We start from the raw sequence: 27,436 nt of genomic DNA, 5'->3' as shown, positions 1-27,436 counted from the left end.
CAGTGCTTGAAAAATACAACATTAATACTTTAATTCGGATTTGTGTAAAATTATAAAATCATTCGCAATTTCCACCGTCCGGTAAGTATACTGTGAAACCCATATTTTACAAATTACACACCAAAATACAAATTCAATTAAAAACATCGTAACATGACATCCCTAATCAAAACGTTACTTTCCGTTACAACCGAAAACTCTAAGGGTAATTAATTTATTAGAAAAGATCTGTTCCAGACAGGTCAGCGGAGCTGGTAATTAACATGTCGCGGGCAGATGTAAGATCCAGCACGGATTTTATCTTTTAAACCGCCTTTGATATTTAAATAGAGGTACTCGTATTGTGAAATAAGAGTTTTTGTGGGCCCGGCGAAATTCCACTGTACCTGATCGTGAGCAATAGGGTACCGGACTCATTTTTGTTCTTTACTATTATCAAATATTTACGTTATGTAAATTATAACACAAAGAGATTTATTAAAATCCGGTAAAAAATCAACAAGTTTTAAGTCCTTGAATGTCGGTGGAAGGGGTAATTAACAAAAAACAGAAAAGAGACGAAATACCCACATCTGACGTCATCGGGAATTACGACGCGTGCAAAAGAAAGAGATAAAGCGATATCCCTACAACGCGCTCATTTTTGCACGTTACAATATTTGAAATATGAATTACTAGCCCATTTTTTAACCAATTTTTATGCAGTTTTCGCAGGAGTGCTTCTATTTCGTAAAATTAACCATTACATATAGAATAATGAACAAAATCAAACATAGGCCGGTTCCCTATTAACAAATTATTAATGGTAAGACGGAGTTTTTTTTTTATACGGGCACTAAAAAGTGACCCCTTTGGTAAATGGATTGGGGTCCAATAGATTGTCGACTGATGAAAGATGGTTAACCCTCGGCAGTCGACATAATTATGCCGGCCTGTTGGAATCCGATATACACAGGCTGATTCCAGAACGCGAAGCACTTACGTGGGCCACTATGGCGGGTTTAACACGTTGTATACGGTGGCTATCCGGGTGGATATAAAATATATCCTACCACCAGAAGCAGGAGTGTCGTATAGATGAAGTATTGACAAAAGGTAGAGATAGAAGAACATTTCATATTCAAGATTACAAATTCTATCTTAAACAGCTTTTAATATTTAAAGGTATTTTTAGGTAGATAAACTGACTTTTTAATGCTATAGGAATTTTATAGTGAATAAGGTAGTGAGTTTGTTCAAATCAATATCGGTCGGTACAACATACATTTCCACAATTGGAGGAAGAACTTGGCTTTGTTATACAACCAGCCGCTTGACTGATGTCGAACAGTTCTAGCGGATTCAATCCCCCATAAAGCGTGTAAAAAACCCCAAATACATGTGTCCGAGTTAGAAATAGAACCCAGGTTGCGAAGGCGACAAACGAATTAATTCTAATTACTGTAACGGGTTTGTAAAGAATGCGCGAAATAAGCTTTTAACTTAGTGCGTATTCTCAGTTGTACTGATAGTATGGAATTCCTATGATTTGTAAAAAAAAAAAAAAATTCATTAACCGAAAAACAAATTACAAGAAATACAATAAACCGAGCTAAATTCCGTAAATTTTCCGAGAACGAGAACACCTTCCAGATAAAATTCTCGTTTAGCGAGAATCATTTGCGAGATTTAACGACAGCACTAATAATTATTACGACCATCAAAGCTTTGCGTAATCAACATTTTTACATCAGCCTCCTGGGCTCAACAATTTAATTATCTTACTTTCGTGCGGCGAGATTAATTAATATTATACTCAATTATTTTGTTTTATTTATAATTTCAATTTTAATATTATTTCGGGAAGTGATAATAAATCTAAAACCGATGGGCCTATAAAATTTTACATAATATAATGAAGTGTAAGAGGCTGATGCCTGCACATTATAGATATTGAAAAACTAATATTAGAAGTATTACTATTAATACTGGCTTCCGTTGCTCTATAGCAAAACAGCAGTTTTTAGATGTTTTATCTTTTTGTTTGTACACACGTCACAGAAAAGTTACTGCATGAACTTGAATGCAGTTTTAAACAATTTATTACTAGAGGTCTAACTTAAAATATAGGCTTTTATTCCGGGAATATAAAGAGGCATTTTTATCCCGGAAATCGCAGGTCAAAGCTAGTTTTGAATAGGTAAGGATGAATATAATATTCATATATATATATATATATATATATATATATATATATATATATATATTGTACCATATATTACATAATTATATATAATATATGGTAAAATATATATAATACTAGCTTTTGCCCGCGGCTCCGCCCGCGTTATATAGTTTTTCAGGCTAAAGTTTTCCGTTATAAAAGTAGTAGTTTCCCGGGAGCCTATGTTCTTCCCAGGGTCTCAAACTGTCTCCATACCAAATTTCATCTTAATACGTTGGGTAGTTTTTGAGTTTAACACGTTCAGACAGACAGATGCAGAGGGGGACTTTGTTTTATAATATATTTTTTAGAACTTTTAAAGTGGAACAATCTCGTCATACATCATTGTTGCATAACTTTAACTGTTTAAGCAGCGCAGGCAATGGAAGCTCTCAAAACTTATAATTTTCCCCGTTTTTGCAACATGTTTCATTACTGCTCCGCCCCTATTGGTCATAGCGTGATGATATATTGCCTATAGCACTCCAGGAATAAAGGGCTATCCAACACAAAAAGATTTTTTCAGTTCAAACCGGTAGTTCCTGAGATTAGCCATTACTGCTCCGCTCCTATTGGGTATAGCGTGATGATATATAGCCTGTGGCACTCCACGAACAAAGGGCTATCCAACGCAAAAATAATTTTTCAGTTTGGACCGGTATTTCCTGAGATTAGCCATTACTGCTCCGCTCCTATTGGGTATAGCGTGATGATATATAGCCTGTGGCACTCCACGAACAAAGGGCTATCCAACGCAAAAAGAATTTTTCAGTTTGGACCGGTATTTCCTGAGATTAGCCATTACTGCTCCGCTCCTATGGGGTATAGCGTGATGATATATAGCCTATAGCACTCCACGAACAAAGGGCTATCCAACGCAAAAAGAATTTTTCGGTTTGGACCGGTAGTTCCTGAGATTAGCGCGTTCAAACAAACAAACAAACTTTTCAGCTTTATATAATATAGTATAGATATGAATGTAGAGTAAGGTTGCCTTAACACGCGTAATATAAATAGTTGTGAATATGACGTTTCGTACAAGCAAGTACAATGTATTATCATGTTTTGCTAATTAGAAACACAATATCTTCAACCTTATTACTGCAATAAATATTAATGAAAATATTTCTCTAGAAAGATAAATCATCTTTAGATTAAATAAAGTCATACTATGAAATATTAAAGTTATATACCACCCAACCAAGAAGTTTCTATGTTACCGTTAAAAGTATGAGCTATTAGCGAATTCAAATAACATTATGTATACTTAATAGTTTTGTCAGTTTCATAAGTAAAAAATTACCAAAACATTTCATATTACAATATTAAACAATAACGTATTTCTGGATTGTTAACCTCATTACTACATCAAAACGTGATCTAGAAATATTTAATAAAAAGAAATGAAAGAAAATGAATGATGCATAATTATAATCACCCCGAAAGAACATTATTTGAAAATCGAAAACATCATTAACGAATTTTATTTTAAACCTGTGCAACAAGTTCGTTCTATTTTACGGCGTAATGATGTCTTCAATACACGCGGCAAAAATACATTTTCCTCTTCCATTATCGAGTAATCCATTAACCCAATTGCGGTTATAAACCTATAGATAACACATAAAACCATGGAGCAAAACGGTACAAACGAAATTAGACCTAACTGCCAATAAACACCGACATAAAGCTACTGTTCTTTTATTACAGGAAATATTGGGTAAATAGTGAGTTGTTCTGGTGGTGTAATTGAGTAATTGAGGATCGAATTATCTTCGGAGCATGATGCTTTGTTCTATAATTTTATCTTAAATATAGAGCTTATAGTGCTGTAGTAAATTTATTTCGGTTGTTTAAGCCACTAATTTGCTTGAATATCTTAGAATAAATATATAAAATCAGGCCAAAATATAAAAATATGCTTAAGTACTTTTATGGTAGCAAGAATTCAACAACTGTAAAACTATCAATTACCAACCTCTATATTACTAAGCTGGAGACGAGTGCAATCAAGCGAACAGGTTTTGTCAGCTTGTCGACCAAATTTACTCAGCGACCAAATCGCAGTAATGATAACCGGTCTTATATCGAAAACTTCTTACTTTAGAGTGATTTTCGGTAACAAAGAACTCAGCTTCAGTACTTCCAGTACATTGAGCGGCTGCTAGCATTCCAAATACGTCTATAGTACCGCCCACTGTGCCCAGCGAGTTTGAGCAACTCTGCGAACTCAGTCTAGGGCCGACACTCGGCGACCAAATCTCAATGTTATGTTAGTTAACAAATGATTGTATATCAAAAATTACTTACTCTAGAGTGATTTCCGTCGACAAAGAACTCAGCTTCTGTCCTCCCAGCGCCTTGCGCGATCGCAGGCGCACCAAAAACATCCATAGTGCCTGCCGCTGAGCCCAGCGCGTCTGAGCGACCAGACTCCGCGAACTGACGGACCGGGGCCGACACTCGGCGACCAAGTCTGAATAATACGTACGACCGGTCATGTGATACACCTGGAGACAATACAGATTTATTGGTTAATTTTTGGATGTTACTGGATTTTAACTAATAATAAACATTTTATTTCTAAGTGGTGTAGATAGGTAATGTTTAAGAAATTAACATTTTTATCTATTCATCAATATAAATAAAATAAACCGCATAGTTAAATGGTCATTAAATCTCCCAAATCTGATTACTGACATTGTAAAAGTAGGTATAGAGTACATTTTATGATCAATCATATTTGTATTTATATTGACTGTAATATTTTTTGAAGTACTGCTTAAATAGCTAAAGTAGATTATATAATTATCAATATTTGTATGTATACTATATTACTCTGTCGTTATCAGTTAATAGAGTCTTCCATTCAGCTTAATTTATTTTAGGACATTTTTTTCATAAGTAAGGCGTCACCATTCAATATTCCCTCATAGTAGACTAACTGCAGATATATCCACTCACCAGTATATTTAGAACTTTTTTAATCCAAAAAGGCGTGCCGACTAATGAAGTTTTATTTAATCTCAGATGAATCGTGAAAGTGGAAAGTGGGTGAAAGGGCTAGCGGATTACTTTGTAAACAGCGTACTGTGAAGCTGGTCCGCACTTTGTGCCGTAACTTTTTAATCTACGCATTTTTTATTTGTTGTTAGAGATAATTTATTTAGCCGTTTAATCTTGCCGAAGTTGGTCTCGGTTTTCAGCTTTTATGAGACTACAACACACTTAATATAATAGTAGTATTATCAGCCCTGGATTATATACTGTCCCACTGCCGGGCACGGCTTCTACTACTGAGAGGGATTAGGCCTTAGTCCACCACGCCGGCCTGTAGAATTGGTAAACTTCACAGGCATGCAGGTTCCAAACGATGTTTTCCTTCACCTTGAAGCAGTAGTAGTGTCCATGTTTAGAAAAGTGTTGTAAACTCTTAATCTTCACTTCAGAATGTGATAGTAAGGTTCGACTACATCTATACACTGTAGACTTAATTACATTAACGACTTCAAATATAGGATATCGATCGACTTCAGTCGAAGAGAAATATGGTGCCAAGTACTTACGTACTGCGAAGTAGCAAGAAATACTCAACCAACTTCTCTGCGAAAACAATGCCTCGCATTTGTAAAATAATCTCTTTATAGCCTAATTATCCTCAATTTTATGACTCAAAACGAATTATTGGAGCCAAGATTAAAATGTGCACGTGATTTCACTTTCATTCATTTATTGGAATATATTTTCTCAATTTTCCAAGAAATAAACATATATTTAGACAACAACCATTAACACATTTAAGAATTACACACGTCTAATTAAATAAAAAACAATGTTCGCCCCGCCTACTCTTTGTCCCTGTTGAAAAGTTGGCTCAAAAGCAAAGCTGGGCTTAAAAAGATTTCGTTCGATTTTCAAAGCGATGTTTTATTTTTAAAAGCGCTTATTTGTTTTGGCCCTTTAGCTTTTAACCGTTAATTTTGGTTGCGCAATTTCCGAATTTAAAATTATTATTGGCGTGTACATAATTCGTAGGGGTGACTTGAGAATATAATTTCTTAAAATAATATGAGAAGACGTAAGTTGAATGATGGATGTCTTGTCATGACACATTAAATAAAATTTTCCTTTAGCCGTTTGAAGTGCGATTCAGATTCCACGACGAATATTGTTAACCGATAGTTGCTAAGGAATGTTTTTATTGACAAAACTTGACACGCTGATATAAGTTTAACCTGGCTTAAGTTTCTATTTTTTAAGAGCAATATCTACGATCACCTACCATTTACAATTCTTTTAACCGCAACATACTGGGACTTGCAATACAGTTTAGAGACAATAGACATTTTGCTGACTACCCAAACAGACCAAGCAAACAAGAGATCTACATTCCAATAAAAATATTCAAGGTCAGACACTAAAGGTCAACATTCAGAATTTATCCCCACTTTCCTAATTCCGTAGTTTTGCGTAACGTATGATTCACGAGTGATATCAGAGTGTACTGAACTCCCGCTCTGCCAGTTGGCAGCGTTACAATAAGTGATAAACAATATTGCACTGAAATTACGACTGCCGACCGAAAAATATAATCTTTTATAACCAGTGGTGGATTTACGATCGGTCCGCTCGATAGTATTTTAGTTTTGTTGCTATGTTTCGTTGGTATTGTTGATTCCAATACGCAGAAACTTAGAATATTTCGGTCCTATTGCAAAAGACAGTGAAAACCTCGTGAAGCCCACTGTAGAAAGGAGAAGGACTCGACACGATCCAATACGTCGGTGCGACCAGATCTACAACGCTTGTTTGAGAGAAAGTGATGTAGGAAGAGAGATTACAATCCTTAATATTGAAGAATACGATGCAAGATGAAGTTTATTGGTTATACTAATCCATGTACAGCTTGACCAGGAGAATAAAAAACCAACTCTCTCGCTTAAAGCTATCGTTATCAGTACAAGAAATAAGATCCATCTTACCACAATATGGCGATTTTTTATTTCCTATACAGGCTAAAACAAATACTATAATTGTAAAGTATTTGTAACACTAGCAGGAACTAGATTCTATTTGCTATATTATAAAATCGATAGTTTTCTTACACCACCTGGTAATTCTACCGACCACTACACAACCTGCTACGGAAAACAAGACTTTATACTGATGATAATACAATCACTACTAATAAAACACACACGCAACAAAAACAAAGACTAATCACGTAAAACCCCAAAGCGGCTCATTGTACAAGTATTATAATATCGAATACCAATAAACATCGCCAACAATACCGAACTATACAATTACGTCTCTATTGAGTATAATTTCGGACGAGCCGAACCCGAAATAATTGGGAAAGGGCTGGCGACACATGAATTAAATATATTTCCGAGAGCACTTAATTTAATATTATTTTAGGTCGACGTTACTACCTTTCATTAGTAGCTTACCTTTGTTATTAATTGGGTTGCCAGCCTTTATTAAGCTTAGGGACGTAATATTTAATGTGTATTTATTATTGACGAATTGATTTTCGGCTGTGCAGTTCGTTTTGTGATATGGATTAGGTTTGTGAAATTTTAATGCTTTCATTTGGCCGAATTTCCAATTTGTACGTTTGGGATAGATGAAAATTTGGATTTTGGGGATTATTACTAATCAAATTTTCTATTTATTTGCATGTAGGTATAGTATTTTTGCCGTGAAGCTGCTTTGTGTAAACATTGAAGTGTACTAATTTGATGAACATTACAGCAAGCTATTTTAGTCGTGTTTTTTTATTAAGTTAATTAAACATTTTCGTCATTTAAAATGTAACGCAGAAACTACGATGGAAATCCGTTTTTAAGCCAACAAGATAATATAAGCCTTTGCAAACTGGTAGAAGAGCAAGATGTCAAAAATGAAAGAGACGCAATAATCTTAGTGGGAAGGAATAAGATGCAACGATTACCCCACTATGCTATTTAAAATATGTATTACTACCCTATTTTTGACCAATTTTATTACTGCTTTCATGAAGGAGCTTCTTTTTGTATCGTTTGCTATTACTTATAGAATAACTGATAAAATCGAATAAGGTAAAATACCTTATTACTGGGCCTAGTGAAACTTCACATCAGATGTCGCAGGGCTATTATTGAACAGCTCGGGTGTGACAATGTCATCAGTTGTATGTATTTCAGACTATTAGGCAAGTGACCTGTTTACATCTTGGGTCTATTGTAAGTCAAAAAACTTAGAGGGAAATTCGCGTTAGTCTACGTAATGTCATATTTATAAGTTTAATAAGAGTCTAGTTTTGATGTAAGTTAACATCACAGTCGATAGCCGTCGACAAACCCAGGTAGGATTCAGCATTGCTTGCTGTGTTATGTGATTTTTTCACCAAAAGTCAAATTTCGCTATAATCTGATTCCGACTTCTAAAGATAATTATAGCACTCAGAATCAGTTTAACAAGTTCACACAAAAAATATTTTTATTAAATTTCTCAAAACAAAATTATAATCAGTTTTAGTATAATCTCAAGGTAAACTCAGACTGTATATATGTGAAATGTACACGAAAAAATATTTGTACCCTAATCTTATTACCTCTCAGTACACTCGTAGTGAAAACAAACATTGCCATATGTTGTCCAGCGTAGGTAATTAAGAATAAGCCCCACCTTAACTAATGTGCTTGTTTTGCCACAGGGGCCTGGAGCTAATTTCTTCCCTTAGAGAAAAATACGTGGGCGTTACGTTCGGTAACATTAATTTCTTTTCTTACATGTATTCATGCTTTAGGTATGAAATTTGTCGCTTTGGGTTAGTTGTTTTAGTTACATTTTGGTTAATTAATTGAAATAAAACTATTTTACGGATTTTATCGCGGTATTTATATTATAATTTTCTCCCGACGTTTCGAAGTTTGCAGCCTTCATAGTTACGGGGGGACTGAGGTGTTGGTCCGAAGAGTCAAAGTTACAATATCTACCTACATTTTACAATTATACAAAGTTTTAAATTGTTTTAGATTTGACGGACCAATCTACGCATAATGAACCCATAGTAGCACACTCACTCTCACAATACAGTTAATTAACAATTGCGTCTTACTTAATTTCTGTCTTATTCTTAACTTTATAAATGCGAAAGCTTGCGAAAACATTTCGTTGCTCGTTAGAAGCAAACATAAACACCCCGATCTGAATAAATGTAGTAAAAGTCAACAAATGTCCGTGAAGTTCGCACAGAAATAGACGAAAACCTAAATCAATATAAATTATTAAATCTCGCAGAATTCCGCAATCCCGCAAGCATTAGTATTTAACATAAACATACGCACAATTGTTCCAACAATTTGAACTTTCAGCATCCTTATAGTTCCAACAATCTGAAGTTAATAACAAGTCCCAGCACAGAACGATTGTACGTCTTTAATTATGCATACAGACTAGTCCCGTGTTAGTCTAGCCGTGATAACCTTACATTATATATGTTCTAATTATGTGAAGGCGCAAAACTCATCAAAGTTTCTCCCACTAGTTGGTATATTATTCAAATATTAAGATTACTTTGTGTATTGCTTAGACCCTACCCTGAAACTTGGAGCACGTTTGCTAATCAAAAGAAAATACTCTTGGTAACTTGTGGATTTTTTGGTTGGTCCAATGATGTTTGTAATGCATTCTGTAGTTTACTGTAAGTAGAGAAACACAGCTATCTTCTACCTTTATACTGCTATATGTGAAAATAATGTAATGTGTGTTCTCTGTTGTAAACTCTCAAAATAAATAAATAAATATTAAAAATATGGACAGTGACAGTGTACCTCCAATGGTAACATTGCTCGGCATTTTTATGCGGGCCAGGACAGGTGACCCACTACACTAACTGGTAATAAGAGTCTAAATAGAATGTCGACTGACGATAGATTATCCATCGCCAGTCACAAAAAACAGTTGCAAATGAAACATTATTTATTCTTACACAGCTCACACAATGCTCACGATTCACCACCAAAGTTCCATATTTGTACGTAAGCGACATCAATAACAAATGTACGTAGATATTGGAGCAATTACGAGGATCGTTAGCGCGCTGTCATTAGACAAGACGCTAAATGCGGTCATTAGAGATATCTTGATCGCGAAACTTTATATCTGTAGTTAGCTTACATGAACTTTGCGCTGTTTATGTGATTCAATTAGAATATTGATTTGTTATTTGTAGAAGAATTTTTAGAGTTTCTATCCTAGCCCTGTGTGATTAGTTATGCGCGAGCGCCATCACACTTTCTCTTTTATAAATGGTTATAGCCTATAGCCTTCCTCAATAAATGGGCTATCTAACACTAAAAGAACTTTTCAATTCGAACCAGTAGTTTCTGAGATTAGCGCGTTCAAACAAACGAACGCTTCAACTTTATATAATAGTATAGATGTAACATAGAAGATAAAGTTTGATAAATATGTTGTCTGTTAGAATAGAAAGCAGAATTTTGTGTTTTATAGCTCAAGTACTATGTTACCTACCAATGCTGACAATACAGAGTTGCAACCAAAGAATATTAAACATTTTTAGAGTCACTCTGTAGGCATTTTGACAGCATGAATGGACAAGCTAACCGGAGTAATATCACCGTCTCAAAACAATAAAGTAACAGGTTGCTGTTGCGTTTGGTATAATAAGCGAAGTGTTTTAAAGTCTAAGCCCCTTATTTACATAATTAGGGTTTTATCGACGAATTTTAAACAATTTTAACGCCAGTATTATCACGAATAAATACTAGTAATTTTATAAAATAGTATCAGCAAACAATATATGTAAATCAATCCACTGTTACAACTCCATTCTTTGATCAAGTATTAAAAACCACAAAATCAACCAGAGCGCTACTGTTTCAAGGCTTATTGTCCAACTTAGTTACCGTGTTATTTGGAATTTGTTGGACAAAGTGGAGCTTATTCTGTCGTGTTATTATTTACTGACTTATTTATATAGTGTTTTGGTTACGAAATTGTTTTGATTCTGGGAATTCTGATGATACTTTCCCACCTTCACACCCATGTTACAACTCCTGTAAGCCAGGATCAGCAGTGGCACGCATTATGACACCAAGCGGTGAAGCTAGGCGAGTCTCGGGGAAAACTAATTTGTTATTATCCCGCAACGAAATCAAATAGAAAGATAGGGAGGAGTTGGAAATGTTAATTGTCCACTTCCAATGGACCAGACGCTGGTGGATATATTTTATATCCGCCCGGATAGGGACCACCGTATACAAGCGTTACTTAGTCTACATATTAGAGATAGCGTATCGGCCCCAGCAGCAAATGTCTACAATCCTTTCCTATTTATCGAAAAATTAAACTTAGTTGAATCACATAAATTTCGAAAAGAGTCACTAATAATTGAAACTATTTTTATTATTATTTCTGTGACTTGATTGAGAAAATTAATCTAAAACCACTATTCTGCCATGCTAAGCTTAAAAGCGGTATCTAAAGAAAAATCAAAATCTTGATTTTTATGTCGTCGCATAGCTTAAAGAAATGCCCATCCAATAAACTTACCAAAATAACGGTATCTTGTTAAAAAAAAAACCTTAAGAGTCTTCTCTATCTCAGTTTTACTTAAAAAACTATAAAACTATCTTTCAAAACGGCGATTATCTCGAAATAAGGATTCCCTGACATACCGCTTTAGCGCTCAGCACGGCAGTATTTTTAACATAAATAGGGCACTAGAGAAACGACCTGAAATCCTTACATACAATATTCAAATTATCTTTAATTTTCATAATTTTCCATTCATTTCTTAGAAACGGCTTAGTAATTTTATAAAAAGGCGAGAATCACAAGAGTCCTCAGCGACACGTAGCTTACGTGACTTCAATTAATATTCATGAATGTAACACAAGAATTGTGCCAAGTATGAAAATACAATTACTGAGAAATGCCGAAATTGGGAAAATTATACCGTACAAATATTGTGCTCTTTTTATAGGATAAGATGTCAAGGCGAGAAGATCTCTCATTTGTGGTAGTTTATTTACTTTCGCTTCACATTTTTTTTTTTTACATAAGCGGATCTATTGTGGGCATTCTCTCCCAATCAACCTTAGAGTGGGACAGAGATGAACACGATATCAGTTTAGAATTTTTAAACTAGGTAGTAATTATTTAATATTAGTTGCTTTACCTCAGATTTTATCTCTTAGATCTGTCCAAAATTTATTAATTACAATTTAAATATACTCATCAGAACAAGTTTACCAAAGTCAAGATAAATGTAATTGCTCAAATCACTCAGACTGTTACTGAAACTCTTGCCACAGAAGCCTAAGTAAACAAATTAACTATAGGTCGACGTCTTATAATATTCAGTAACAAATTGCGCAATAATATAGGAAAAGAAGATGATAGCTTTTTTGGGTATGAAACTCCGAATACAAATGTTGGACTCAAACCCAAGCTTCTGACTTTTCGAAAGATAAGTGCACGTATTGTTAATATTTTTTTCGCATTAACGACAAAGGAAATAATCGTGAGGAAATTTGAGAATTATCGAAGGTATGCGAAAGCTGCTAATCCGCACTAGGACGGCGTGGTGAATTAATGCCAAAATCCTAATAATAGAGGAAGTCACTACTCAGCAGTGGGCATTATTTTAAACAAGACTGCTATATTATTTATACTAATATTATTAAGAGGAAAAGTTTGCTTGTTTGTGCGATGTAGAGTCTAATCTCTGGATCTACTGAACTAATTTTGAAAATTCATTAATAGGAAGCTACATTATTCCGAAGCTACTTTTCATCCCGGTAAAATATTTATCCCAGAAAAAATACACGCAGGCGGAAACATGGCCAAAAACTAAATTATATAAGAAATATCTCATCATTCAACTAAAAATCTTTTGAGTATAAGTGTACTACGGAATCATTAGAAACATGAATCGATGCCAATAGTGACTAATGCTAGCGCCAGCAATAGATACTAAATAGCCCGACGCTCTATTATCACTAGTTGTTATTGCAACTGGCATGTATGTCAATCTGTCACTTTCATTCAGTATAACTGGTTACTCTGTTAAAACGGTATAACTAGATGATAAAAAAGGTCATATTATCAAAGATAATAAATTTCATTTTCTTTTTATGGCAAAGACAAACGGGTAAGTGAATCATCTAATATATATTTTCAGTCTTTTATATAAATTAATTATGCAATAAGCGGTACGGTTTTGATAGGCTCTTAACTAGGGGGTCACTCCGAGAAGCCTGTGGAGGAACCAGGAAGATCTTGCGTTTCTGGAAGGAGTTGGGCTGGTTAGACCCATAGCCGGCATACCCCACACAACGGCCCGACCTACTACAGGCTAGGTGCGGAAAAAGGAGCCCCTGAACATAGAACATAGAAACCCTTAACCAAAACATAATATAACATCTATTAATAATAAAATAGATCATGTGAAATTTCCTAAAATTCTTGCTACTGCATTAAATGCAACGCCTGAATAATATGAAGTCGATATATTAAAACAATGCATTCGGATTTTATAATAAAACTAAAATAGAATTATCATAAAAATTATAAACAAATATTTCTATTTATTTTAACTCTTTATTGTACATCAAGTCTTATAGAAAAGTAAATATACAATAGAAATTAAGAACAAATAGGAACTACAAATGGCGGTGTTATAGTAATCGGAGATTTTTTCCAGACAACCTTTGGATAGAAAACATAAGAAATTAGAAACTATGAAAGGATTTAGATAAAAAGGAACGAAACAAACGAACCGTCATTGTCTATTTTTACTATAACTAAACAGTATACCCTGATTCATTCCATCGAAGGACCCAGATCGTACTTTTCATAAAGACTGGAATATTTTATTGAATCACAGGTGGCTGTCCAACTAGTCGCCGTGGCCGCGAGCTATTAATAAAACCAAGCCATTACGCGTCACGATAGACTTGCTTGGACTCGACAAAGCGTGGGTAATTGGGTTATCATGATCGTAAAATTGTTGGTTTCTAGTAGTAAATAGAAAATATATTCTGCGTATTTTTAGTCTCTAGGGTTAAAGATGATAATCAATGACCCTCATTATTCCTAATCCTGAGCTGCAAAAAAACAATATTGTTCTAGAATTTTCATTTTAGTATACCGTCATCTTACTTCTTACGAATATAAATATGAAAGTTTGTGAAAATTGGTTAGAAGTACAACTGAACAGATTTGGATGAAATCTAGTACACAAGTAGACCATGTCTTGATTAACATAGGCTGTTTTTCCGGTAATTTGCTCTCTATGAAAAATAAGGACGCCTGTAGCGGGTAAAAGTAAACACGAGGAATACATAGTCTTCCATAAATTACCTATTAGCATATTTACTTAAGTATAAAATACAAAATCAATATTAAAACAGGATCCTATTTTAACATGTCTTAATTCAATAAATACTGTCTCAATTCTGTATTTCAAACTCTTCTCTGAAATACTCAGTTCAGCCCCATTAGCGATAATTGCCAACAATGTTTCGATCTTAGCAATAGAAATTCATTCTTTCCATAAAGCTCAATATTAAGTGTCACTGATAGATTTTAGCAACGCTTACGGACTGTTACATTTCGCATGGTGATTGAAATATTCGGAGGCCCAAAAACCGCTTCAATTTCTTTAAAGTCAGCTTGGACTTCACTTGATAAGGCTTACGTTCAGCAGTGGACGGCGATAGACTCTTGATTGAACGTCAGAAATCCCTTCATTATTATATTGATTTTGATTTATACTGTATTTTTATAGAGGTTTGACAAAGTGACCACACTACTGATCGTTGATGGTAAATAGACTGACAAGGGATCATTACCCTCTCGTCGATACTATTATGATCTGCTTAAAATCAAATACTGGCTGATGTTGGAACGCGATACACTTACGCGGGCCACCGTGGTTGGTTTTATATCTTGTTTTCGATGGTCTTTCCAGGCGGACATAAATACCTAAATGCTAATGCTTATGTGCTATAAATATAAAAATATCAGGCCTGGTAACATGGTAGCAGGGTGCCAAATAAAGCTATGTCAATTTACATAGAAGCAATATCTGTTAGTTGTTGGATGAAGTTCGATGATTTTTAGAGCGTGTATAATGTCATCAATAAACATAGATCATATTACTGTTGATGTTTTCTGATACGCTGGTATAAAACCTTTATTGGAATAACACCTGCTATAAGAATGGAAAAAATCGACGATAGCCTAGTTGGGTGTGGAACGGACTGACGAGACGAATGTCCGCAGGTTCAAATCCTAAACTCCCCCCCTTCCCCCCCACCACGAGTCAATTCTTGTGCGCTTGGTCACCACAGCAAATGCACGCTCATGCATGGGGGTACATTTGCCGCGACCCTAGGCACACAGTTCAGTGTGTATACCTCGTGGTTGCTAAATACACATTGAGGCCTATAAGGGTTCGCGAACATTTCCCCGTCCTCCCCCTTCCAACCATCTTAAGAAAGCTCTTCCTTCCTTTTCTTTTCCTTCCCTCTATCCCCTCCCTTGTTCCTCCCGGGCCCTGTGACGGGATAGCCGCGGGTCGCCGGCGTACCGTCCGCTGGCACACTCGGCGATAATGGTAGTGTCCACCAAATCCTCACAGGGACTGCCTTGGTTGCTAAGCCGGGGGATCGCTTGTACACCGTTAGCAGGGTAGCCCCGGTGATAATCACGGCAGATCTCCAAAAAAAAAACCGAGGGGCACATACCTCTGACTTTTCCAAAATGATGTGTGTATTCTTTGTGAATTATCGCTTGCTAACGATGAATGAAAACATCGTGAGACAACCTGCATACCTGAGAAATTCTCTATAAGAATTTTAAGGGTGTGTGAAATATACCAATCTGCAGTAGGCCAACGTGGTGGACTAAGGCCAAATCTCAGCTGTAGAATATTTCCGTGCCCATCAATGGGACAGTATATAATACAGGGCTGATATTATTATATATGAACACTTTTCAAATATAAAACAAAGAAACTTAGAACGTTTTCTATCCACGTGGTACATCAATCAAAATACATTAAAGGATTTATGTGTTAATTTCTACCAAACATCAAGGCATACACAATTTTTTACGTTAATTTTACTTCGAAACTTTCAGCATTAAGCCGCTCGTTTAGTCTGAAACAGCCCTAACCTTGAGGTTAGCCGACAGCCCCAACACATGTGACATGTACGCTGACATATTTAAATGGCAAATACTTTAAACTTTCCTAAAACTCATTAATTACAACTGGGTACACATTACCCAGCCCTCGCGACGTCTGAACGAATTTAATTTGTCTATTTCTTACTAGCGTTATGTACCAAAAGGCGTACTTTCTACGTAAGCCACATGTCAATATTGGTCTTTTTGAATTCAATTTATAAACTGTTTTTGTTTGTAAATCGTGCAGATTGTGAATTTTATGTATTTTATATCAAACGATGTGAGTTTTATGCTACAAAAATGTACTTCCTTAGTTAATACTAATAATATCCCTGCTTATTCTGCCCACTGCTGAGTACGGGAATCCTTTACAGAGAGAGTTTAGTCCTTAATCTACCACGCTGGCATAGTGTGGGTGGGGAGACTTCACATAACTTCAAAATTATATAGAAGAATTATCAAGTATGTGGGTTTCATCACGATATTATTACCATTAAAGCGAACGATAATTGATAATACACACATAATTTCGACAAGTGAGCGGCGTGTCTTGGGTTTTAAAGCTACGAACATCCGTCTTGATAATTTTTTCCATTCTCAACTAAGCTTTCATGCTAGTGGTATTTACATTACTTAGTTTTTTGTTGTTGCAATCTTTTCCGATATAGCGACATCCTCTCTACCCTATCGTTCAAGTATCCTAAGAACTGCAAAATGGGTTTAGTTGCGCTTCCGTCTAACCTTGCAAGTGATTACTATTTTTACTTCCTGCCGATACAAAGATTATATCATTTATATTAAATAACTATAATATAGAAAATATATTTTACAAATCTCAATCTAAATCCATTTATATTAAGTTTTATCTTAGCTTGCACACAGCGCATCAATCAATGACAGTAAATGCTTTTCAATTGCAACCTATTAAATAATCAGTAACGGTACTTGAGGACGCCAGTATATTACGAAGAGAATTAAATGACAAGTTGAAAGTCGATTTAATTGATTACGACTACAGTTTAATGAAACAGGTCAGTTACTCGTAAGGTATGTGCCATACTACTTTTTTTATGTGAGCGCGACAAATTGACCCCACTGCATCTGATGCTAAGTCACCTCACGAAAGATGATTACCCCTTGGTAATCTGCACAATTGACAACATTTCAAAATGTAAACATGCCTAAAACCACCGAAAAATGCTTGATGACGTCACATATACGGTTGAATGAAATAGATCCTCGGTCCACCTTACTATTTATTTTAAAAAAACTAAGACACCGTCATTTGTCAACGTCAAATGTCAATATAAATTCGGATGATTGTAACCTGTTACAAGATGATTTAAATGTACTCGAGACGTATTGTAACACTAATAATCTATTCTTAAATCCAGAAAAATGTTTTGTTATTAGTTTCAGCAGGAAAAGATCATTCATAAACTATACATATAAACTTTGTAACACAGTACTGACACGAGTAACAGAGATTCGTGATCTTGGTGTTGTAATGGATACAAAACTTACTTTTATTCCTCATATTGATAAAACCTTAAATAGGGCTTATAAACAATTAGGATTTATCCTACGCGTTGGTAAACCTTTTAAACAAATATTAACTTATAAAGTATTATATAATAGTTACGTTCGTAGTCATTTGGAATTTGCCAGTGCTGTTTGGCATCCCTATTGCAATAATCATATTGATAGAATTGAAGCGGTTCAAAAATATTTTTTAAAGGTTCTTAATTACCGTACTGGTTACAGTTCTATAAATTACGATACTTCTTTACAAAGATACAATATGTCACGTTTAAGTCACCGTCGAGATTTGACTGATGCCATGCACGTTTATAAAATCTTAAATAATAGTACGGATGCTCCTGCGTTATTACAAGAACTTAACTTTAGAGTACCTCGCAGGCGTGAGCGAGATTGTCGTGCAAAACATTTATTCGTTATTCCTGGTTGTAGAACTTGCTATGCCAGTAATACTTTTATAAGAAGGACTTGTAGATTATATAATAACAAACTTGTTAATGTTGATGTTTTTAATGAAACCTTGCGTATGTTTAAAAAAAAAGCTTTAAATTACATTTCCGGGCGGGATATGGATTGAAGTCTGCCTTGTGATTGATTTTATTTCTTGTAGTTGTATTGTTGTACTCGAATTGCAATCTGGAGTTATAACAAACATTGTAACATATACCTGTGTAATATCAGACATATTAATATGTACTTAGTATTTTTTTTTCAACTACCCTCGACAATGCTTTAAATATTTTGTTATACAGATAGGGAACTATAGGTCTATAACATTTTATCTTTTAGCAATGTTGTAATATTTTTTGTTGTGTGACTGTTTGTTCCTTAAATAAATAAAAAAAAAAAAAAAAAAAATATTACAATAGATACGTCACAACTGTTACTTTCAAAGAGAGAGAGAGAAACAAAAAACATCCAAAAAAACATCCAAACAAAAACATCCTTTCCATTAAATCCAATGCGACTGGCTGCGATAACATCAGTCGTCGTATGATAATCCCTATCCTGGATCACCTACTCCCAGCCATTTCGGACATTATTAATGGCTCCCTTTCCTCTGGCATATTCCCATCTCTGTGGCGGAAAGCCATTGTGATTCCTCTTCCGAAAATTCCTAACCCTTCCCATGCGAAAGATTTCCGTCCTATATCCATTCTTCCTTTCCTCTCCAAAGTGCTTGAGGCTTGTGCACATAAACAATTGTCTGAGTTTGTGCACCTGAACAACCTGTTGTGCCCACTGCAATCCGGTTTCAGACATGGTCACAGCACTACAACTGCGCTACTCAAAGTGACTGGCGATATTAGGGCGGGCATGGAGGACACCAAGGTCACTGTATTGGCCTTGGTTGACTTCTCGAACGCCTTTGGTACCGTCAGCCACGACATCCTTCTAGCCATCCTCTCCCACCTCATGATCTCTCCTTCGGCTCTGGATTGGTTCTCGTCTTATCTTCAGGAACGCCAGCAGTTGGTGCGACTTGGCGATTCCTCGTCCAGTTGGTGCCATATAAACTCTGGAGTCCCTCAAGGCGGCATACTCTCCCCATTGTTGTTTTCAATATTTATCAATCTCTTAACTCAAGAACTTCAGTGTGCGTACCACCTGTATGCCGATGACTTGCAAATATATTCTCAGGATGGAGTCGATAGCGTATCCGCGGCCGTTGACAGGGTGAACAGGGACTTAATTAAGATTAAAACCTGGTCCGACAATTTCGGTTTATCCGTGAACCCTGTGAAATGTCAGGCCATTATTGTAGGTAGTTCCAGGATGATCAGCAAGGTGGATAATACGATCATTCCACCCGTTAGATTCAACGATACAATCATTCCTTGGAGCTCTAGTGTACGAGATCTCGGTCTGCATATCGATTCTACCCTGAGCTGGAGGCCCCAGGTAACGTCAGTCTGTCAGAGAGTCACCGGTACCCTTCGTGCTCTTTACCGTCTGAAGAACTTTCTCCCGGCCAAAACCAAGACTCTGCTGGTGCAATCCTTAATCCTTCCTATAATCGACTATGGTGATGTGTGCTATTTTGATCTGAATGCAGACTTACTCAACAAACTAGACCGACTTCTAAATAACTGCATTCGATTTGTGTTTAACCTCCGTAAATATGATCACATTTCTTCCTATCGTCTACAACTTAAATGGCTGCCTATACGTCAGCGGCGTTCGTTGCGAGCACTAACTACTTTATTCTCTTTTCTTAACTCCCCTACTCCTCCTACTTACTTATCTTCAAATTTCCAATACCTCTGTAATAGTCACGATAGGAACCTTCGCTCAGCTAACAATCTTCTCCTTAAATGCCCACGTCATAGCTCTGACTTTACTCACTGTTCTTTCGCTGTCCAATCTATTCTTCTATGGAATTCACTCCCAACCGAAATCAGATCGTCGACCACTCGGTTTGCCTTCAAAAAAGAGTTCAACAGTTACTGCTGAATGAAGCGGAATAGTCACCACCTTAACTTATAATATTATGTATATATGTATATATTCTTATGTATATATGTATATTTATACGTATATGTTTATATAATTATAATATGTATTTTATGTATTTTGATAGTTACAATGTTACTTATATTATATTTATAGTTATTATAGGTATTTTATATATACCTTCTTTTTCAATGTCGTATTATCGTGATGCACCTACCTTGATTATCTCTGCACCACCCTAAGGTTGACTGGTAGAGAATGCCTATGGCATTAAGTCCGCCTGTATACATTTGTATATTAAGTGCAATAAATAAAAAACTGTCACTTCACTTCTTTTTTACTGCAAAGCAAAGGTCATTGCGTTTTGAGCCGTATATTTGACGTCATTTGGTGCTTACGTCGTTTTAGAATAAAACAAAATTCAAAGTGAAAATCATGAATGAAAATATCTGAATTTCGAAAAAAGAAAAAATATGGGTCTCATAAGTTCAGATCTAGTTTCATAAAATATAAACATTTGGGTATGTTGAAAAAATGAAATGTTGTCAATTATGCTGGCCTGTTGGAACCGAAAATACACAGGGTGATCCTGGAACGCGACACACGTGGGCCACTACGTATTTAACACCTTGTTTGCGGTGATCGCTATCCGGGCGGATATAAAATATATCTTATCATAGAATATAATATATTATGTGCATAAGAAACGATTATTTAATAAATCACAGCAAGACAAAGTTAAAACAAGAGATATGACTAATGGACGCTAGAAACCCCTAATTATAAATCAATGTAATCTTTGACCAAAAATTACCGTTTATGGAAGACAATTTTATAACATTGTTTTTTTGGTTTAATTTTTTTTGCGAAATATGTGTTTACTGACGGCAGCACATAATCTTATTTTTTTTTGAGGTAATTGAAAAATAATATTGTATATAGGTGATCATCTTCAATAAAACAAAAAACTAAGAAACAAACTACCGAGTTTGACCTTTAACAAAAACAATGTTTTTTATATAAATAAACAAAACAATTAATATTGCTCATCGGTGACCTAAATAGTTGGATTGCAGTAGGTTAATAACTGCGATGGATGCCTTTTATGTTCAACCGCAAGTTGCTTCATGCAGAGTAGTGCAAACAATTCGCCTGGGAACGTTGTTAGTAATCGGAAACATTGATTCACCACTATATTTAATTGGTTGTTTATTACTTGTTTTTGTTTTGATTGAGTCATAAATATGTATAATGTATTGCGTCTTCTAGCTGTGAAGTTAATTTGGGGGTACAAAAAAAAAATAGTCCCACTGCTGGGCACGGGCCTCATCTAGTACTGAGAGGGATTAGGCCTTAGTCCACCACGCTAGTCTAGTGCGGATTGGTAGACTTCTCACACCCTCAAAATTCCTATAGAGAATTTCTCAGGTATACAGGTTTCCTCACGATGTTTTCCTTCACCGTTAAAGCGATAATTCACAAATAATACACACGTCATTTTAGAAAAGTCAGAGGTGTGTGCCCTTGGGTTTTGAACTTGCGGATATTCGTATCGGCAGTCCGTTCCACATCCAGCTAGGCGGTCGCCGCTTTTTTGTACAAAAAAATATTATGCTTATTTTCTATTATTATATGTAGAAAATAGTTATCTAAAACACAATAATACTGACAGTAAATTAGTTATCATCAGAGTATAATAGAGTCCTACTGCTGGACAGAGCCTTTCTTTATCCACTTCTTATGCTTTACCATACACTTTTTCATCTTTGAGTAGGCACAATATTTGATAACGAGATTGCAAAAATGGCTCATTACAAACTAACTTATTGTTTTTTTTTTTTATGTAATGCTATAATATATTGACATTATCAAAGATGACACGATCGTCTATACATTTAAGAGATCTTACTCGCTGAACATCGGCCTACATAACAAGAAATACGGAAGAATGTACTTAAAATAAATAACACCACAATCCATTTTACTATCCGACATCCCCCACAAGTTTACGACTGTCGTAAACAGTCGAACCGCTTCCGCCTAACACGAGCGCGGTCGAGCCGTGGTTTCACGACTGTCAATTTCTGTAATTTCGATCATGTTGACAATGGTTAAGTCATTGGTAATGAGCCGGTATATTTACTTGTTAATTACGTCATCAATCCTCTTAACTGAATGTTTACCCCTAATAATAAAAGGTTTAGCATCTCCTCATTCTGATTTGAGAAGTTGCTTCGAAAACAGTGTGTTTTAGTTGGATTTTCTGCCAAAGATAGCGTAGTTAAAAACATTTATATCATCATATCGTTATTAATATCACTGGGTGTGACAAACAAAAGCTATATTTTATTTGATAACTTTTATGTAAGCAAAAATTATTTACGCAAGCGACACCGCAAACGAAAACTAGGTTTACTAATATAATACTTAAAAAAGATTATTTACATGTTTGTATTTATTATATCAATTATCAAACAAGATTTGGATATTTGACACACAGATAACCATAACCTATATTGACTTGTTTGTTGAAACCAGAGTAGAACTATCGCGCTAAGAACACCAAACGGATGCAACCATGAAGAAAAGTATTTAATAAACATCAGAATAAAACTAGTTTTCAGAAAGTTTTTTTTTTACTATGCCCCCCATGTTTCGAGAAGTTTGCTTCCTTCTTGGTTACGGGGCGGACTGACATCCACCGTAATATCCGAAAACTAGTCTCTTTTTCGATATCTAACACCTAACATTCGCGTAAACATCCTATCCTACTAATATAATAAATGTGTAGGTTTGTGAAGATGGATGTATGTATGTTTGTTCCTCTTTCACGAAAAAACTACTGAACAGATTTGGATGAAACTTTACAATAATCTTGGGTTTACTTTAGAATAACACATAGGCTAAAATTGATAATAATTTTGTGTAATTTGGTCATAATATAACGATACATATTGAGTAAGTTTGAAAACTCCTTCACGCGGGCGAAGCTGCGAGCGAAAGCTAGTAATAAATATATATAACATACAAATTCACTCATTATTTTACACTCAGTATTCTTCGGAGAAATGTGAAGACAATGTCGTCGTCAAACAGAAATACACCTGTTGAATATTGAATCAGCGACACAATGACCGGGTTATATTTACACTGATGCAAATTTACCTGAACGTGTAGCGTGATTCACTCTCAAATATGTGTTTTTTCTAAAATATTCCATGCCAAGTAAGTACAGTGGAATGTGATGTGGGTAATTAGCTTGAATTTACCATGAAATACGATTTTTTACGTATGGATGATTTTTATGGTGAATATATAATATTATAATTAATAATAATATTAAAAATATAGTTTTTAAATACAATATTCGATAACATCTGCATTTTTAAAACTTTGTCGCAAATATAAAAATGTATGTTCGTGTGTGTTCTTTTTTATACTTCTTTATTTGTTGTTCTTACGTGTGTGTAAAAAAATAAATGGTTAAATGGTAAAAAAATCTTTTATTAACTCGTCTGTCCGCTCTTGGCTTGCCGGCGAGCCCGACAGCCACATGACATTACGCGTGACATTACGCGTGTCAGGGAAAAACAACCTTATTATGTAGTATATAAGGTTATATTCCCGCGACACACGTAAATGTCAATGTCACATTGAGAGGACCCAAGAGTGTCCCATGTTTATTTTTTTAATCATCTGTAAAGGACTTTTCATTTAACATCCCCTAATGCCACTACACTAAAAGAATTCGTCGCAGCGGTACCATCACATTTTCAATCAGAACTCACGCATATTCAAAATAAACTACAATATGATAAAAAAATCAGAAAAGTGAAACAGGGATGTTTGATGAAAATATTCGTTATTCGTGTTTTGACACAACGTTAGCTAGTAAAGACGAGCATGTGATTTTTTTTTAAAGCCATGTCAAAGGACTCTGTATTTTTAAGACACAAAATAAACTCCCCCGAGTGATATAAAATGATTTGACGAATGAAATTATATTATGGTACAGAAAATTGGGTCCCGTGATGTATTAAAATAATATCATCGAAGATAGAATATGGGAATAATATTTCATGTATTTTATTCAACATACCTACACTATCACGACTTTTCAATAGGTAGGCAGTGGTTATTTAACCTACATTTTGGGCCTATTATATCTGTCCCACGATAAAAGACAAGCACAAAAACAACAAACATAAATAAAAAAGAAATGTTGTTACCTGGATATCATACCTAGAACACCATAATTCATAGACCCATTACGATGTACTAGATCAATAAAACTAACCAGAGAAACACCACAGAGAATTTTAATAACAAAAATCAATTTAACGCGTAGGAATTAATGATATTTTCAACCTTAAAAAAAAGTAATACGTCACGATTTCAATTAACCGTGACATTTATAAAGCAAAAAAACATTACTCATTACTTTTCACTACATTATAAACAAGGCAACTTTAAAATGGGTTGTGTTATAAAGTTGGAGGCATTACGGGGTCACCTTAAGGGATCAGGTGTTGTGAAACGACTTTTGGATGAAAAATGTTAGTTATTCTGATTTGTATACTTAAGTGTGTTTTGTAACTTATTTTTTGCACCTGCGGCCAAGTAAAGGACGAGTTGAATAAGTATAAAATGAAAATAATATCAGCCCTATATTATATACTGTTCCACTGCTGGGCACGGGCCTCTATTGCTGAGAGAGATTAGGCCTTAGTCCACCACGCTGGCCTAGTGCGAATTTCTCAGATACTTCTACAATTTTCCTCTTGATATTTTCCTTCACCGTTAAAGCGAACGATATAAACATATGTTTTTTTTAAGAAAAGTTATGTACCCATGGGTTTTGGACCTGTGGACATTCGTCCCCGCAGTCCGTTCCACTCCCAACTAGGTTATCACCGCCTAATGACGACGAGTTGGATGACTGTCTTTTATATGTGAGAGGGGGATAATGACTAGTTAATGTAAGGACAATAACAGTTCAAATGCTGCTGTTCGAAAGTGGTGGTAGTATATATCCGTCCGGATAGGGACCATCGCACAAGGTGTTAAAACCCGACATAGTGGCCCTCGTAAGTGTTCTGGGATCAGCGTGTATATCCGGTTCTAATAGGCCGGCACAATTTAAAACTTTGGGAAGGTTAGGGGCTACTTTCTAATCCAGGTATATAAAGCGGAACTTTTATCACGAAAAACTCCTTCACGCGGGCGAAGCCGCGAGTAAAAGCTAGTAACGAATAATCCACCATTTTAGCAACGATATCGTGTCAATTAAATTAAATTTGAAGCTCCTCAGTGGAAAAACACTCCGAATATACATAATTTAGGTCACGAATCTCTTGTAAGATTCGAGAATTTTCCTAATTATTTTATTAAAGTTGGCCGACTTCAAAGCACGGTGTTGGACGGAGTTATTCAATATAATAAAATTACCCCAAAACGGAATGCTCGGAGGAAATTTTCCGAAGTAATTAACGGGATTTTAGGCTATTATTCCAGAGACTTAGGCACCGACGTTTTTAGTAAATAGCTCTGAAAGCTATTCGTATTAAAGTTTGAACGATTTCGGCGCATTTAATTTTATTGAAAGATCGCAGGACGCCCTTGTGATTGTATGGCTTCCTGTTTAATCTTTTTCAGTCTACAAGTTATTTTATATCTGGAATGAGAACAATGAGATTGCCTCGGCGCAGTTACATTACGAAATAACAACAGTGTTAAGGTCTCGGGTTCGATCACCGGGTCGGGCATAGTGATGTTAGATTTCTCTCTCAGTACCAGCCCGGAGTCTGGAATTGTACCTGATATGGCCATAGACTCGCTCCCATCAAGAAATGGAATATACACGGCAGAAAGTCTACCAGTTACGTCTCTGCCAACCCATTCAGGCATAAGGGGCCGTTCAAGTATTACGTAACGCAATTTTTGAAGATTTTACCCCCCTAAGTAACGCTCCGTAACGTTTTCCTGTACCCCCCCCCCCCTAAAGTGATGTAACTCTAAAATTTTTTTTTTTCACAAAGTACCAAAAAATCGCTAAAATACCTTTGTTATTGTTTTAAAATAAAAATCCAATGTTACGTAACGCGTTGTTCGAACCCGCCCCTCCCGCGCCTGTAACGCACCGTAACGTTTTACATGACCCCTCCAAATTGCGTTACGTATATACTTGGAAGGCCTCTAAAGGCATGAATTGGTGTGTGTGGCACATTGATCACATTTAATGGACATGCATACTGCTGTCTGAAGGCAGAAATAGACCAAGCTAAATAGTACATCTGTACAGACTTCACCGGATCTACCGTTGTATACTTGGATAGAATAGTGCGCTTTAGTATTATCGAACCTGACCCTCAATTAGAAAAGTATCTTTTTGAGTATAATGTTTCCTTTTGTGATACGGCCGTCCCTTTTAGCTAATGTGGACATATTAAATAACAATTGGTACTCGATTGTATAAAGTATGGTAGTGAATAGCCAATCAGTTTAACTATTTGAGTGTGATCAAATAACAAACAAGCCGACCATTCAGAGGCACTCTTGTAAAGCGAGCAATGCACTATTTTTTCGACAATGGAAACATTGAATGGTGAATTTATTTAATTTATTGATTCTGTTGAAAAAATATTTGAGGATAATGTAATTTGAACAAACATACAATATTATTAACTAGCTGTTGCTCCCAGCTTCACCCGCGTGAAGAAGTTTTCCGGGATAAAAATCCCGCTATATATTTTCCTACCATAAAAAATAATAGCATATACCTTCCCAGGATCTTAAACTATCTTCATACCAAATTTCATAAAAATCCATTCAGTAGATTTTGAGAAAATCAATCACATACAGACAGAAAGGGAGACTGTTTTATGTCTTATTATTAATATATCGCTAGGTTTTACTTGCGGCTTTGCCCACGTCTAAAAGTTTTATTTGATCAAATCTCCACCGTTTACTTTTCCGAAATATACAATTCTCTACGTCTTTACTTATAGTTTCAGCTTACTTCGTACCAAATTG

General features: G+C 35.5%; 1 protein-coding gene across 3 annotated transcripts in view; it reads right to left on the bottom strand.

Annotated features, from left to right (window-relative positions):
• The window catches only part of LOC115441082 (spondin-2), an 81,813-nt gene that overhangs the window by 14,959 nt on the left and 39,418 nt on the right, over window positions 1-27,436 (bottom strand). For all 3 annotated transcript variants that reach the window (XM_037440423.1, XM_037440424.1, XM_037440425.1), the window contains one exon: window positions 4,514-4,713. In XM_037440423.1, the coding sequence (XP_037296320.1) occupies window positions 4,514-4,713 (200 nt within the window). The remainder of the gene's footprint in view (window positions 1-4,513; window positions 4,714-27,436) is intronic.

Source organism: Manduca sexta, chromosome 19 (assembly GCF_014839805.1).
Source record: "Manduca sexta isolate Smith_Timp_Sample1 chromosome 19, JHU_Msex_v1.0, whole genome shotgun sequence".
NCBI lineage: Eukaryota > Metazoa > Arthropoda > Insecta > Lepidoptera > Sphingidae > Manduca > Manduca sexta.
Note: the sequence above shows the minus strand (reverse complement) of the source record. Positions and strands in the feature narration are given on the sequence as shown.